This window comes from Balaenoptera physalus (genome assembly GCF_965194825.1).
Source record: "Balaenoptera physalus genome assembly, chromosome: 3".
NCBI lineage: Eukaryota > Metazoa > Chordata > Mammalia > Artiodactyla > Balaenopteridae > Balaenoptera > Balaenoptera physalus.
Genome location: NC_138890.1, coordinates 148,487,109 through 148,504,638, shown reverse-complemented (window position 1 = coordinate 148,504,638; position 17,530 = coordinate 148,487,109). Strand labels below are relative to the sequence as shown.

The 17,530-nt window shown below is 39.4% G+C and overlaps 1 protein-coding gene across 6 annotated transcripts in view; it reads right to left on the bottom strand.

Moving 5' to 3' along the window:
- Positions 1-499: 499 nt before the first annotated feature.
- PRLR (prolactin receptor) overlaps positions 500-17,530 on the bottom strand; it is a 206,427-nt gene continuing 189,396 nt past the window's right edge. For all 6 annotated transcript variants that reach the window (XM_082453776.1, XM_082453779.1, XM_082453775.1 and 3 more), the window contains one exon: positions 500-16,224. In XM_082453776.1, the coding sequence (XP_082309902.1) occupies positions 15,202-16,224 (1,023 nt within the window). In that variant the 3' untranslated portion in view covers positions 500-15,201. The remainder of the gene's footprint in view (positions 16,225-17,530) is intronic.

The following is a 17,530-nucleotide window of genomic DNA, read 5'->3' as shown; positions in this document are numbered from 1 at the left end:
TTTTTGTCCCCTGTTATCTTAGGGTTTCCTTAAGAAATTCTCTCTAAATAGAGCCAAGGCAGCTCTTTCAGCTGTAATCCACTGTTACTATACTGGAGGCTTAAAACTCTTATGATTAGATCTTAGTCTTTTAGTGGGCCTATGTCTCTGGACTGGGTTGTGATCTTCACAAGTATTTCTCTATAAATTCTCTGTAAGTATAAACTAAAAAAATTTTCCGCCCTCGACTCCCTCCCCTGGCTTCGTTTTCCCAGTTTGTTTCCTTGAAGCCCTTACCCCTTCTGACTATGTTCTTTTTCTTTCTCCCTTAGGTGAGGTAGGAAGCATTGAGCGGCTACAGTGGGAGCAATGCCTTTCACACAGCTGATATAGGGCTCTGGCAAAGTCATCTGCCCCGGAGAACAGATCTTTGTTAAGGTGAAGTCTCCATGCACATCGTGTGATAGTTACTCTTCCCCTTTCCCAGCCAGAGCAATGAAGGGATCTTCACCATAAGGGATCTTCACCTGCTGATGTGCCCGTAAGTAAGGCCCAGAGAAGTTAAGGGTCCTCCTAAAACTCTGGCAACCGGGGAGTTTCTTATTCTCACGCTAGTCCACACTCAGCCTCTAGCAATTTGTCAAAATTACTGTTTAATATTTCTACCAGTTATGGCTCCAGGTTAAGAAGGTCTTGCCTGTGACTTTGAAGTTCTGCCTGTATTTCTAGATTTCAGAGTGACATTTCACTCTGCAACCTCACTTCTCTGATGGGTTCAAGAAAAGTCATTGGTTTTCAGTTTGTTCAGCTTCCTCTTGTAAAAATGGGAGTGACATCTTCCAAGCCCTTTACATGGTGGAGAAGCTGGAAGTCTACATACATTTTATTGAGTCCCTATTGATGGCCAGCTATATTTTCTCCAGCATCCTAGGACATAGAACTTTGTGCACTAGATTAACTGTTTTTTCCTTTGGAGAAATACTTGAAGAGGGATTTCTAGGTCAAAATGTATGTCTGTTTTAAATGCACTCCAGTAAGCTGGCAGTTTATAATTCAACTAACATGGCACAAAGTTGTTTTCCAAGATGTTGGGTCTTTTGATCTTTTTAGAATTACAGTGATATCCACTGAGTCTGAAAACTGGGATGAGGAGGAAACTTGGGTTCCCTCCCGATCTAGGAGGCATTTGAAATAACACTCCCAGATCTTCCTCTAGTTTCAGAGGTAAAAAGACTATTAAACAGAAATTATTTCCAAGTTATAAGGGATGTTAAGAGACTTCTGCTCTGGTTCTTTTTGTTCTCTCTCCTTCAAGCAGATCAGGTGTAATTTTCTTCATTTTCTATAAGACCAGAGAAGATGAGGAACTACCCCATGACTGGTAAATAGGAAGGACAGGATATCAGTCAAGAGACTTTCCATCTCTATTTCCCAAATAATTAATTACTTTGAAGATACAGAATATACTTCACCAGCTAGGAAAATATTGGAATTTCTCTTTGAAAAAGATAATTGGCAAAAGAGGAAACATGGAAATTCTGTTGTCATGTTAATAATTATAGGGTTTTTTAAATTTGTACACAGGTTCACTAATGATTTATCAGTTAAATCCTGAGTGAGCTTTGCTCTTTGACCCCAATCCTTCTGTCAATACCAGAGCAGGTTCCGTAAGATAACAGCTTTTCCAAAGTGATCCTTTCTCTCTCTTAACTCATTTAGGAGTGACTGATTGAAGGAAAGGGAAACATTTTGGAAAGATTTCAGATAAAAACCAATTTACATGAAACCTCCTATGACAGGTATTCCATTTCAGTGAACGGACTCTGAAGGAGGGCATGCGCAGATGTAGAGACTGAGGGGCAGAGATGGCAGGTGTACTGGGGAGAAGAACTGCATGGAGGTGAGGCTCAGACACTGCAACCCTTAGAGTTTCAGGCAGCACTGATTTTCCTGAAAAATGGTGCAAAGTCCTTCAATTTAGTTATTAGGATGAACTCTTTGAGCAAAGCTCATCTGGAATTATTAGAGTTAATTTTTTTTTTAAATAAATTTATTTATTTATTTATTTATGGCTGTGTTGGGTCTTCGTTGCTGCATGCAGGTTTTCTCTAGTTGCAATGAGCGGAGGCTATTCTTTGCTGCGGTTTGGGCCTTTTCATTGAGGTGGCTTCTCTTGTTGCAGAGCACGGGCTCTAGGAGCACAGGCTTCAGTAATTGCGGCACGTGGGCTCAGTAGCTGTGGCTCGTGGGCTCTAGAGTGCAGGCTCAGTAGTTGTGGCGCCCGGGCTTAGTTACTCCGTGGCATGTGGGATCTTCCCGGACCAGGGCTCGAACCCGTGCCCTCTGCATTGGCAGGCGGATTCTTAACCACTGTGCCACCTGGGAAGCCCCGAGTTAATATTTTTTTAAAGTCAGCCTGGTAAGACTTGGGGACACAGCGGTTACCCCAGCTTTCCCACTAGACTGTGATCCCCGGGAGAGCAGAAAGCACATCCTAATGCTTCCTGAATCCTAACACAGTGCCTGGCACACATGCTCATCAAGTGTTGTTCAACAGTGCATATAGTTGAATGACTAATAGACCACTTAATTGAGGGAGTGTTAAAAGGAGGGTCTTGAATGTTCAAATTAATTCCTTTTTTGTAGAATGTATGGCAGAAACATTTTTGTGCATAGGCCCCTTAGCAGTTGGATTTCTCCAGTTGTTCATTCCCTTGAACTTCACAAACAAAGCATGCTGCCTCTCCCAATCTCAGCAGGATGAGATTTGTCAGAATTTGGCTCCCTGTGACCAGGGTTGATTCTGCAGGGGAGAGGAGCTGCCCTGAAGTTTGGGCCCTCAGATACAGTGAATTAGCTGACTAGGACCTTTACTTGTATCCCATTCCTATAATGACTATTACAGAATTGTTTGATTTAAATGACAAATTGCAAATAGATTCAGATTGCAAATGAAAAATGAAGGAAGATTGCATCAAATGAGAAAAAGGGAACTGATTTATCACCTAAAAAATTCTCAAGTAGAATGAGAAAACAAAATCTAGCTATGTCGTGTTTATAAAAGAAACATTTAAAACATGATGACATAAAACAATTGAAAGTAAAGGAATGGAAAGAGATTCATCAGAGAATTACCACCCAAAAGAAAACTAGTGTAGCAATATCAGTATCAGAAAAGAAAAATAAGGGTTTCAAGACAGAGTCATTAAGGATAAAGGGGATCATATTTAATGATGAAAGGAATAGTTTGTTAGGAAGATACACCTAATAATATGGCCTCAAAATATATGAAGCAAAAATTGATAGAATTACAAGGAGAAAGAGGAATTTCTATAATTCTAGAAGATTTTAACTTATTTACAAATCACCTCAGAAAATTATATCTTAAGCAGCACAAAAGATGAATCTCATAAATGTAAAATTCTTAAATAAAATGTTACCAAATTGAATGCAGCAAAGATTGCAAAAATACATCATGACCAAGTAGAATTCATTCCAAGAATGTGAGGGTAATTTAATATTAAAGTATTTTCTCTAAATAAATTCCCTGTTACAATTTACATGTTAACTGAATAACAGAGAAAAGTCACATTATCATATAAATAAATTTGAGAGCCTTTAACACCAATTCAAGATAAAAAAATATTATTAGCAAACAAGGAATAGAAAGGAGTTTCCTTAACATAGCCAAGTGTATCTGCAAAAACCTACAAGAAACATACTTAATGGTGAACTTTTAGTAGCATTTTCTTTAATGTCAGGATCAGCAAAGAATGTCCACTATTCTGCTTCTATTCAACCTTGTACTGGAAATCCAATCCCAAGAAATAGATCAGGAAAAAGATATAAGAGATAAGGATCAGAAAAGAAGAAAACCCAGTTGTTACATTCTGATGATATAGTTGTAAAAATGGAAAAGTTGTAAAAACTTACAAATTACAAGGATTAATAATTAAAGTTCAATAAGGTTTCAGGATATAGGATCAATATTAAAAAAATCAGTGGTTCCTATATACAAGCAGCAACCACTTAGAGTAAGATAATCTTTAAAAAGATACCATTTGCAATAGCAACAAAAATATTATGGTGCCTAGGAATGAATCTAATAAAACACATGTAGACATTTATGATGAATAGCATAAAGCTTTATTAAAAACAAAAGTAAATGAAGTGATATACCATGTTCATGATTAGGAAGACACAATATTATAAAGATTTGATTTCTCCCAGAATTAATACATAAATTCTATTAACAACAATTTAAATCCCAGAACAAGTTTTTAGGAAAGTTGATAGGCTTATCTCAAAATTCATGTGATGAGTAAATGGCCCAGAATTGCCAGAATAATTTTGAAGAAGGTATGGAGGTGTAGGAATTAATTTACCAGATAGCAAGACTGCATAAAACTAGGGTAATAAAACAGGGGAACATTGGAGCATGGATAGATAAAGAGACCACTGGACTGGAAAGAAGCCCAGACTTAAGACTTACGCTTATGTAGGGACTCAGAAGATGACAGTGATGGCATAAAAGATGAGCAAATCAGGGATGAGTTATTTAGATCCAGAATGGATTCATTAGGACAATGAGAATTAAAATGGCAACAATAAATTATTTTATGCTCATCAAATTGTCAAAAATTAAATATCTGACAATACTAGGTAATGATTAAGGAGTGAACTCCTACACTGCTGACTGGGGTAGACATTGGTACAACCGCTTTGAGAGCAATTTATCAGTATTGAGAAAATGTTAACATATGTGTCCCATATGATCCAATAATTTCACTTCTAGATGCACATTCTGGAGAAAGTCTTGCAAACACTTAAAATGTGACACTTGCGTAAGAATATTCATTGCAGAGTCATTTATAATAGTGGAAATGGAAAGTTGATCAACACAGGGATTAACAAATAAATTTTACATATGTACACAACTGCATACAGCAGATAAAAACCAATCAACTGGAGCTGTTTGGATCTCAAAAACCCAATGCTGAATGAAAAAAAAATCAAGGTGAGTAATGATATATGTTATTATCTATGTAAAATTTATAAACACCAGAATAATTATATATATTGTTTATAGATACATATGTATGAAGTAAATGCATTTTTAAAATGTCCAGGAAGGATATACAACTGTAGGGTTGTGGTTACCACTGGAGAGGGAGATAGAGAATTTGGTTATTGAGGGATGCCAATTCCTGCATCCATCATGTTTCAGTTATTAAAAAGAAAAGGTATGCAAATGTAAAATAGATAGCTAGTGGGAAGCAGCCGCATAGCACAGGGAGATCAGTTCGGTCCTTTGTGACCACCTAGAGGGGTGGGATAGGGAGGGTGGGAGGGAGACGCAAGAGGGAGGAGATATGGGGATATATATATGTATAGCTGATTCACTTTGTTATACAGCAGAAACTAACACACCATTGTAAAGCAATTATACTCCAATAAAGATGTTAAAAAAAAAAAAAAGAAAAGGTATGGAAAAAAGGTAATATTTGTGAAATTTGGGTGTTGGTAAGTGGATCTTTGTTGTATCATCCTCCCTAATTTTCAAGAGTGTATGAAATATTTTATGCAATAGACAAAATATTATAAATGGAAGAGTCAATTACAGCTGGAGTTCTAAGTGAAGACATGGGATAATTCCAGGTTGGAGGAAGCAAACAAAAGAAAATGTGTATTGTCGGTGCTGAGATTTGTGGCTTAAGCTTCATTTGGGAGAGCTGGTTGTTTATCAGATTTGGAACCTCTCATCTTTGTTGTTCTCAGAAGGCCCAAGGAACTTCTGAGTGCTTCCAAGCATGTTTGCATTTTTAAAGCTTGGGTCTGGCAAATGGCTAAAGACTGGAGGAACTTGAGGGCAGTGGAAAGAGAAGATGTAGAATTTAGCTGGGTTGGAAGCAAGATGTCAGTTTTGATTTAGAATTAGTAGGAAATGAAATCAGAGAATATGTTGAAAGAGGAGTACAAGAATGCATGCCTGGAAAAAAAATGCCTTGGATGAGTGTTCTAAGCCAAATATTTTAGCATGTGTCTGCGTTAGTATTTAGATTGCTGTTTTTTTCCTTCTTCTAAAAAAAATATGTCCCAAAAAAGTTTGTTGAAACAAAGAAAAAAAAACCCCAAACTTACATTATATATAAAATACGTGTTTCACATATACAGAAAAAGACCCTCCAAAAATCATTGCTTAGGAAGTAATTTATTGATTCAATTTAAATTAACCATTGCTACCGTTGCAAAAGCAGTTGCTCTGAAAAAGTGATGAAAAATGCATCATGAGATTACATAGTTCAGTAACAATATCAATATTGATCATGTGAAGCAAAACTACTGGCAAATGTCATTGAAGCTCATTTTATAATTTCTAATAATTTATGCAGCGAATGTGTGTCACCTTAAAAATGTACCTGTGATGTTTACAAATTCTTTCAAACACATTTATAAATACAGTAATAAAAATTCCTGAGCTCCCTTAGCTTATACCAGTGTTCGCCAACCGACAATCCATGTGGTGTTTGACTAACACCCTCTAGCCTTTACTTAAAAAATATTTTGTCACATTCGTAAAAGTATCTGTGCTTCAAGTCTGTTTGTAAGTGTAAGTTTTAATGTGAACCTGATCATAATAAGAGAAAAATGCTTAACACTTGTATGGGCAGCAGGAGTTGAGGGGTGAGGTGAGTAGGCCAGGTTGTAGACGAAAGAATCCCAATTTAAGTGTCGAGACCTCCAAAGTAGAATATGTTTTATAGTATGGGTTTTGTCTCACTTGCATTCTTCAGAAGGATTCTCAGAAGTAAATCTGCAAGAATCTGCTTCCCTGGCCAGTAAGGTCTTATTGGAGGCTTTTCAATAACCCCATTTCCTATAGTCCTGCCCTATCTCCCAGCCCCAAGATTTCAAGGTTTCTGTTAAATAGATATTATATCTCCCAGTCCCTCAAAATAGTGGGGGATTTAGAATGTGTAAAAGTTGGTTAGTAAGTTGTAGAGTTTAGTGGGGTTAAGGTTTCAGATATGGTTCTGGCAAGATGTGGCAACATATAATTTCTGTTTTCTTTTAGGAAAGCACATGTGATAATTTTGGAAAATTAGCTACACATTACTTTTCCAACTCGTCATTAATTATATGAACGCCGTGTCTGGTGACTAACACTACAATTTTTTCCAGCTTAAAAGTAAAAGTGTGTCCTGTAATTAAAGGCAGATGGCACCAAGGTAAGCATGGGGGAGTCAGTGTTTCTTTGACAGAAGCCAAGTTTTAGGGAGTGATACTCATTAAATGAGAAATTTCTCATTCCCTGGTAACACATGGCATTAGGGGATTTAGGAGGCAAAGAAGAATTTGTAAGGCAAACCCCACACCATCCCACAATTCTGTAACACAAGCATGAACAGTAGGTAAAGATTTCTAGGTCTAGATCCATTAAAAGTAAAAAGTTATCATTTTACACTTAATCCAATGAATTTGGTCAGAAAAGATGTTGTTAGTAATATGGATGAATCATACTGTTCAAAAGCATTCCATTTCTTAATGGCTTGGTTTTACCTTTATTTTATAATACTTAAATGAGCTTCTCTGATCTGATCCCCATGTGCTTGGTTCCATCTCACGTTATTTTTAGCAGCTTCTTGTGTGAGGGATGGGGTGAAGGAGGGAGATTACGTTTTGCAATCATGTGGAAGGGTGAAGAGAAAGGAGGAAAATTGTTTTGGTCCAATTTACATAAACAATTTCTGGATTATAGATCCTTAGCAGCAAAAATCCATCAAGAAAATTGTTTCAGCCATGAACGTGTTATTTTGCTATTTACATATCAAATAAAAATAAATAGAGGAAGGGGAGGCAAGGGGAATAAGCATTTATTGAGCCAGGCACTGAGCTGGGTATTTTCAACAGCATGAATCGAAATATAATGATCACATGTTACTGGGATGATTTTGTTTGGCTGATCACATGTTACTGGGATGATTTTGTTTGGCAAGCGTTGTTTTTGGCGTGCGGTAAAAATGAAGATGCACTGGTAATAGCGATTAGCAGAATCTCCCACACTGCTGACACGGATTTAACTGTCCGTGTTGCCCCCTCAGAATGGAAGGAGACAAATGAATAAATCCATGGGGAAGAGAAAGCACAATGTGCAATAACCAAAGATTTACAGAATTAAAGATGCAAGATGAATCAGATGACTATAGTCTTTTATAATTCTTTAAGGCTAAAAAAAATAGGCATTACCATAAGTTCATGTAGAAATGAGTTTTCAAAATCAAAACAAGATTATTTCTGATATATGGCTGATTTTCTCCATACCATAATATCTTTGATGGTTAAAATCAAATAAGGAAAAGATTTATTTCTAGGGGCTTCAGGGAAGTCAAATTGTGAGAAATATCGCTATCGTGGCTTTGGGTAGCCACCTTGAGGTGACTTACAGTTAGGAAAAAATCTGCGTCTATAGTTTTGTTGGTTTTTACCTGGTGACTTACTATGTATTCTTTCTGGCTCTTACTCGTCAGCCAGTTTTTATAAAATGGAAAAATGGTTATTGAGAAAACCTAGCATAAACCTACTGACTGGTGAATTAGAAGGTGTATTGTCATGTAAAAACAAAACAAAACCCCAGTAACATATTGTAAAAATCACTTCTAATTTCCTATGTAATGTTTAAGAATTTTGCTTGGCATTTTCTGGGAAGAGAGAAAAAGCAGAGGTAGTGGTAACTTTGAAAATATGGAACCTTTTGCTATTCCATAGCCTTCACTTCAATATGGCTTTACAGAAGACAGATCACCTAACAGTCCGGTTCTATAGGTTGCTTCGGTTTCCGCGTGAGACACATAAATTGTCTGAAATGACTGATCAAGCAGAAAAACAAGCCTCATGATGCAAATAACATTCAAGAAGTATAAGAGGTCACATGAAGCAAAGCTGGGGGGGTTGACTTTTAAACAGTTGTTGGATTGTACTTTAAACACTTACCCCAGAGCAGCTGTACAAGGGCAACTTATACTACTTCTAGACAAGATTAAGAAAAAAGTTAGTACATTCATGGTTTCATCAGAAAGATATGATTACATATTTTTTTCAGTTTTGTTTTCCAGACATAGAAACAATCATACTGAAATACATATAGATAGATTCTAAGTCATTAAATAATTATTTTCCTTTGTATTACATGGTGAGTTTCACAACAGGAGGATTATATATCTCAATGTGTCATACAGTTTTTGAACCACATAAAGCAATATAATATAAAATCATATAACAGCTACTTTAAAGTCAGGAATATCACATGGCAAATACACAGCTATAGCACTGAAAATAGTCGAAGTGGAAGATGTGACATCTTTCATTTCTAAATGATAAGCAGTTTGAAGGAAGGACATTAGAACAAGAAGGGAGGTAGTTACTTTTAAAACTTCCAAATCATTTTATCAGGAATTTTATAAAACAAATTGCTGTTCAGGAAAATCTTTGCCATATAGTTTTTCAATTTCAGATAACACAACAACAAGATATTTTGCCCCCTCAGGATTTGTGAAATTTGCATGGAAAAAACTCAGACTGGCTTTTGAAGTGTATCCACGTGAAGCATAATTTGACCATAACTATTAAACTATCATTTTTGATATTACTACTTAAGTAGCTAAAGTTTTTAGAGTTAATTGTTTTTTCTTTTTAATCAGCAGCAGGTAAAATGTTAACTAATAGACTGTGATTATCTAAGGGTCTCTCTCTTCACTGACAACAACCATGTAAACAGTACACGTTTTTCCCCTTTACACATCCCAGTGCTTCCTGACATGAAATCAGAGCATAAATCACAGGAATCAATGCGGACAAAACAGTCGTGGGCATATGGTGTTGTGAGTTACGTACATCTCTTAGCCATAAACTCAGAACACTGAATAGATTATAGAGTGACTATGTACAATAAAATTTGGGTTTAGCAGGCTACTCTCGGCATTTTGTGGAATCCTAAGATGTCCAAACATTTGGAAACACCCTATCTTTCTATCACTTTCCTTTTATTGAAATAGATACCATGTAATGGTCTCAGACCAAAAATCACCTTCTTGAAAGACACAAATCTAGGGAGAGAACTCCTGTTTGATTTGCAGATGACATGTATACTGATCATGAAATAAGTCCAGGCCATAACTATAAGAAGAACTTCTGGTTAGGTCATAAGCTCTCAAGCAATCATTTTGTGTTTTTAAGTTTCTGCTTAAGACCTCCACGGCCGAGTTGTCAATGTAGCTGGATTTATTAATGGCCTTTGAATGAATGAATGAATGAATTGGGCTAGAATCTCTAAGCCTGAGGACCTTTAAATGGGGTAACTTGTGACCCTCAACCTGGGTCTTGATATCTGTGTGGCTGATTTAACATTTGACTCAGTCCTTTGACTCAGGCCAAAGTCATCGTTTATGCATAAGGTAGTTTCTTGCAAATCCTATGGTTGCTACTGCACATAATGAACTCTCAGGAAAAATAAAGGCCCTGGAGTGAGAGCATTAGAAGCCTACAAGATGGACAGCTAAGGAGAAGAGAAGAAGCAAGGATGCTGAATGAAATCGATCTGACTTGGAGGAATGGATCTGTTTTTCTCTGCAGCAGTATCACAGCCACATGGTCCACTGCTCCAGGTTAAGGCCACACCAGCAATATTTCCCTGCACTGTCCCTGGGCCTTCTACGGAAACCCTGGACTTTACTTAGATCATAAGCATCAAAGACAGTTAGAGCCAGAAGGGGTCTTAGAAACATTTTAGGCCAATCCACTCGTTTAACAGGTGAGGGAACTAGTGGCTAGAGTTTAAAGGACTTGCCTAAGATCACACAGCCTGTTTAGTGGCAGCAGGATGACCTCGACCTGGAAATTGAGTGCTCAGCCCACTTCCCTAGCAACAACACAATTATGCTTGGGCTGAAAAAGAAATTGGTTCACTGAAGTACACACGAGGCTTTCATCAATGACAAATCTACGTTAGCAACCCTGCAGATGGTAATCCAGAGGCCTTTACATCTTTCTGCATGTGTGCAAATTTCCACGGTGCATGCATTGCCCTTCTCAGGCCCTGGCATGCAAGTCCAAGCCATTCAGAAGTACATTAATATGTTTTCAAATTGAGGGTCTCAAGTAACAGGGTGGCAGGCTTATTCCAAAATCCTAGCCAGAGTCAATTTCTTGTCAGACAAAGTAAGTTACACTATTCACATCAGCTCTGTGGCAATTCAATGAAACAGTAAATTAAAATCCACTCAATAGTTGCTGATTGGACCTTGGACCGTTTAGTCATTCCCTTTCTGGCTTTTTCATTCATTTATCTAAAATGTAAGATTTACTTTCTAATCGATACACTTTTCTTGCGAAAAGGAAACTTCAAAAAAATAAAAAAGTAAAGAAAGGCACTTTGTAAGATGTGTACAAATCTGTTTCTTTCATGTCTACTCTAAGGAGATAGCGAAATTACTACAGGCAGAGTCAAGTCTTTCTGCCAGTGATGGGCAGTGGTGGGCAGCCTGGAGAAAGAGGCAGATTTGGGGACGGACCCTCCTTAGCCAAGCTGCACCCTGGGGCTCAGGTGCCTCTGGTTGTTCATCGGATTCTCCCGTTCAGTTGGGTCACTACAGGACAGTCAAACTCCTTCATCTCGTACAGATGGTAAGGGATTGACCAGCTTTGCACCAAACCAGTGAAAGCAAGTATTTAGTACATAACTGCCTACCAGGATTGGCCTTAGGCACTTAGGAGATGGAGAGTCTGTTAAATGTCAGTGACATGGCTGATTATAACGTGTGCTTATTTGAGGTGCCTTGTACGCATTTGCTAAAACTGACCAGAGAAGATTTTGCACTTTGAGTTATAAGCGTCCATAAATCATCCATTGGCTATCCCTTTCCCGTGTGCTTTGTAACTTGAATATTTAAGTGTTTGTTTATAAAAATATGACCTTTATAATTAAGAGCTTAAGGCTTTTAAAACCAAACGTGCAATGGTGATGCATAATCCATGGGAGAAAAAAAAAACAAACCAGAATCAGCCGCCTGATATAAGAAAAAGTGTTTTTCTTTCTAAAAATCAAAGCCTCTTTCAATGTCTTTTTAAAAATATCTCATGCCTCTTCTCTCTACACACATATTTGCACATAATCTTAGACTATGATTCTATACCTACATGATTTATAAAATGCATGTGCAATATGTTAAGATCAGTTGGACTTGATGATTTGCAAGTGAAATAAAATGAGCACATCGCTGAAGAGGACTTGTATTTCTATGATAAAGGGCAACTATTTGTTAGCTTAATTATGATACAATGCATTGGTTAATTATCTTTGCTGGACACTATTCGGTGAATCATGGAATCAAGGAGTCGGAGTTTAAAAGGACATGAGAGATTATCCGGCCTAACATTTCCTTCAGAGGAAACTGAGGCCCAGAGAAGGGAGTTGATCTGTCTAAGGTAACATAATTAGCATTAGAAGCTGGGTCTCTTGACCCCCAATCTGCATACTTTCATTCGACTAGGGAATTCCTTCACAGAAAATAGGCTAGACCATGAAAAAAACACAGTTTATTAAAGAGTGCTAACTGACCATAGAATTATAGCCTTGGCTTTAGTTAACAAGTGGTAGTAATTTACTTGGTGTTTTTTTAAGGATTTAGTTTGTCTTCAGCCATGACATTTTTTTCCATATATGCCAAATTATATATCAAAAGCAGACTATTTTTGAATTTCATACTATCAGAGTGATTGATATACATCTTGGAGGAGATTGGACTGTTTTGGGGAAAGGTTTAGTCTGTATCAGCTTTGAAGGGCAAAGTCTTTTGTCAATGCTTCTCAAGGTGGAATATATTCTCTGGCCCTCTTAGAAGTTGTGTGTACTTTTGCAGGTCATTCTCTACCATTATGTGAATCCTAAACCACTAATGTGTTTTAAAAAATGATGCCTTTTTCTTACAGTACTGTTCAGTGCAAGTCAAATAGACTCGACCTGTACTTTCCAGGAGAGGATTGCTCCATGCACTAAAATAAGCTTCAGTGGAAATGATCATCTAGGGCAATGCTTCTCAAACTTCACTGCGCACATGAATCATCTGGGGATCTTAGCAAAATGCAGATTCTGATTCTGTGGGTCTGAGGCCGGGGTGGGGTGGAGAGTCTGCATTTCCAAGCAGCGCCCAGGGGATGCTGATGTAACTGGTCAGACCATATTTTGAGTAGCCAGGATCTAGGGGATTGAATAAACTTGGACAACTTTCCCAAATAGCCCCCTCACTCTTAACATGTTGTTTGCATATTGGGAGAGTAGAGCCTCAGATTCATTACTTTTGCATTTCTGGAAGCTCCGGCAATGTGTTCACTTTCACACATCAGGCCACTTCTGAGTCCAGTTCCTATCAACATGGACTTATAGGGCTGGAATATTTAGCTCACAGAGGGAGCTCAAATTCTCTATGTTCCAGCTAGTGAGTGGACACAGAAATGGATTTGCTGTCAGGTGCAATGGACACAGAGGCAGGCACTTCAATGAGTCATGGATGTGCTCTTTCAAATGGAGATCCAGGCTTCTGACTGCTCTTGGAGAGCCTGCCCTTGGAACTGACTTGGGGCTTCCGACCTCCATACCCTGGCCTTTGTAGCGGTTCCCACGAATCCACAGATGCCTGGTTTCTTGGAACTTTTCTTTGGATACTTCTGAAGAGAGTGCTCTCCCTGCCCCTGCCAACATTTTGCAGGTGGATCTGCTGGATCTACTCCTGAGAGACACGAACTCCTGGCGTTACTTAAAATGTCCTTCCTGCCCAAGATCGTTCAGAAAAGCAGAACAAGAACCCTCTCTCTAGGACAGTGCGTTAGATTTACCACTCTCCTTTTTCATTGTAGCTCTATGAATATTCACCCAGAGAAGAGCAGAAGCCCCGGAGTAGCCCTAAATTACAAGAGAAGTAATTTCCGGTCTGTGGAGAGCCCTAAAACTCTAGCTCTGTGATTGTTGTTTAAAGTATCCTGGAGATAAAAAAGAATCAGCTAAACTATACTACACTGTGTTGGAAACTGAATATTGTCATCTGCTTCATATTCCTCAGTGGGCTTTGGGTTGGTGTGGCATTTTATTCCACAAACAGGGACTGCATATATCACTCTGTACTGTAAATACTCCTTATAACCACATAGCAGAAAATACTGTACCCACTGAATAGGTAAACAGCTGTCCTGGGAAGGTAGAAAACAGTGTTTTACTTACCTAAGTGATAGAAAAATAGTCTTCAAAAATACATCATTAAACTTACGGGTTTATATTAAAGTAGAATTTGTATGTACAGTAAGGCAGTACTTCCGTTAGCGATTATCTTTTAAATTAAAGTTAGTCTTTTGGGATTTTTTTTCACTAACAGAAGACTAGGGTGTGTAATAAATTATCTATCATGCTGAAATGAAGCAGGAAAACATTTTAGAAGGATTCACCACATGAAACTCATTTGCCTCTTATGTAAGAAAATTTCACTTTCTAAAACTCTATTCTTCAGAAACTTCAGAATGAAATACAATTTAGGGGGGGAAAAAATCCATGCTTAATAAATTCAAACTATTTTAAGAAAAAATCGGAGGCATCCTTTTTATTTGCATATTGGCAATGCGTCATTAAGGTAATAGGAACGGATGTAAACAATCTGTCAGGTGTTCTAGAATGCACTCTTTTTTTTAAGTGTGTTTAATTTGGTTAATCCTAATAAAATGAAAGAGGAGTGCAAAGGTTAAGCAATTGGTCTTCCAAAGTGCTTTTCATGGCATTTTTCTCATATCTACCATCTTCCTGTGGTAAACAGTTTTGACTAGTTCATATCCTTCTGTCACATACCAGACCATGAAAGCCTGTTCCAGGGGATATACCTATTGGCACTGTCCCTCAAGAATACTAAGCAATGTGCTTTTACTTCATTGAACACATAATTTTATAACTGATAGCAAAACGTAAATCTACAAATCACACGAAACTAAACGATTTGCTCTGGAATCAGCTGTTGGAGAAAGAGGCAACTGGTTGAAAATGGATCATGAAGAGGAGTGACCTGGGAGTTTGGTAGTGCCATTGCAACCCCGTTCTTGAACCTTCTCTGGTAGAGTGCATTTCATGTACTCTGTAGTGTTACCTGAAGGAAAATCACATTTTAACCCATCCTTCCATGAATCAAGCTCTCACTGAAAGGAGTGCATAAAGCCTGTGGGATGCAGGTAATCCAACCCACCAAGCTGGAGTCTGCAGTTGCTCGGGGCCGCGGGGAAGGAGGCCAGGTCTACCTCAGCTGGATTCTGTGGCAGGGATGGCGAGGCCTCCTTGGCTGGTTCTTCAAACGGAGCCAGGTCTCGCGCTCGCCGATCCTGCACCAACACCAGGATGTTGTTATCCATCACCCGGGACACCTTCGAGTACTCCTTGCTGGTTTCAGGGGTGCTGGTCTTCTCCGCCCAGCCGCTGTTCTCGTTTGGTTTCGGGAGCAGTGCCAGCGCTCCATCTTTGCTGACTTTGTGGATCTCCACGTACTCCAGGGGTCTAGCAGAGATCGAGGGGGTCTTGTCCTGGGGCAGCAGCCGTGCCGCGTCTTGGTCAGTCTTGGAACGGAAGCTTTCTGACTCCCTGTGCTCAGCTGCCTTCCCTTCCCCGCCTGTCTCAATGGTTTGCGAGGGTTTTAAAGCATGTGTGTCTGTTTCGTCCAACAAAGCGGATGCAGCACCTGCCGTGCCCAGGCCCAGCTTACACACATCAGCAACGCTGTGGTAAGATGATCTGGGGTAGGGCAGGCTGGGGGGCTGCAGCAAAGGCCACGTTGAAGATTGGGATCCGCTGGCATGAAAAGAGGGGATTTTGCCTTCCACGCTTGTGCTCTGAGGGTCTTGGGGCTGGGTAACGTTTGTTTCAGGTTTCTCTGCCTTCTCAAGGCCCTCAGGAGTGTGGAACTTGGAGGGATTGGCCCGAGGTTCATCACACTTTTCAGACAAAAGGGAAGGGCTGTCGCAGCTGCCCCGGCCAGAGTCGCTGTCGGGATCCAAGTGTGTGGGCCTCACGCCTTGCCCCGGGTGTTCTTTGGAGTGAGCCGGCATCAGCTGCTGGCCTTCACTGTCATCCACCTCTAAGAACTCCACCAGTAAGTCCTCGCAGTCGGAAGTGGGAGGGAAGTCTTGGCAGCCCAGGGCGCTCAGAAGTTCTTCGGACTTGCCCTTCTATTGAAACACAGACACAAGGCAAGAAGGCTGTCAGGTTCGTAACATTCCAAATCGACATCGCAGCCAAGTCTGTGTTCCTGACTGTGGGACGGTGGGATGTGGTCACGGCCTAGCAGAATTTCCCAAACGTCACACATTTGTGTCCCAGGCCATCTAGAATCACCTCCTGGACTATTACTCACCTAATATTTTTCTTTAAGTCAATTCACTATTTTAACTTAGCCTTTCTCTAAGCAATAATGATCACGAGTTGAATGGGCAAGTAGTATCTGTGCATATAATAAAAATATAACTATTAAATAAGAAAAGCTTGGGAAACATCTAAACCCATAGTGCTGATGCGTGCACTTGGTACTGGGACTCACTAGTTCTGAAATCTGTTTGCTGGCCTCCTAACTGGCTCCCTCACCCCACGTTCTAAAGTCTGGTAGTGGGAAGTTGATTCTCATCGTTTCCTTCTTCTCTCCCTTCTCCTCTTCCTTGCTTCTCCCTCCCCGTCCCTCCCTTCACCTCCCATCCCACTCCTTCATTTCCTTTGGCTCCATTTCCCCTCCCTCCACTCCTCCCCCGCTTCCTGCCAGCCCGTATTCCCTCCATCTCCTTCGGTTCCTCTCCCTCCTCCTTCTCCTCTCTATCCTCCTCTCCCCCCACTTCTCCTCTGGCCTCCTCTTCTTATTTTCCACGCTTCTCCAGATGCTCTGACTTAGGTCAGGGACTGCTGCCTAAATCTTGGCTCTATTACTTATTAAAGGGTCTATGACTTTGGATAAGCTGTTCTGTGATCCTCAGTTTCTCCATTTGTAAAATGGGAATAATAGTACCCATCTGGGAAAGTTCTTTTGAGAATTAGGGGTAATGGCATTAAAAATCCAAGAACTTTTTTTTCTGACACAAAAAGCAGTTTTTAAAAGTCATTAAGTCCCTGTGGCTACAAGGTCAAATTGCGAGCTAAACAATAATTCATTTAGTTAGCTGAGATGTTCATGCTGGGTCTATAAAGGTCAGTGCCAGAGACTGGAGAGCAGAATAAGAGCCCAAATTCTGGGGCTCTAGTTCCTGCTCTGATATCTGCAATCAAAGTGAATGCCATCAAGCCAAATTCCCCAGGACTCACTCTTCACATTCTTGTGCTTTTGGCCTCACAGTGGCTGGGGTCAAGTGACAATGTGTAGGTGACTGCTTTTATATACATCAGTGTTAAGCAGAAGGTCAAATTGAAACTATATATTTCAACCTGCAGAGAAATTTAAAATGTTCTAACACCGAGAAATTTAAAATGTTCTAACACCTCTTTTCATTTGAA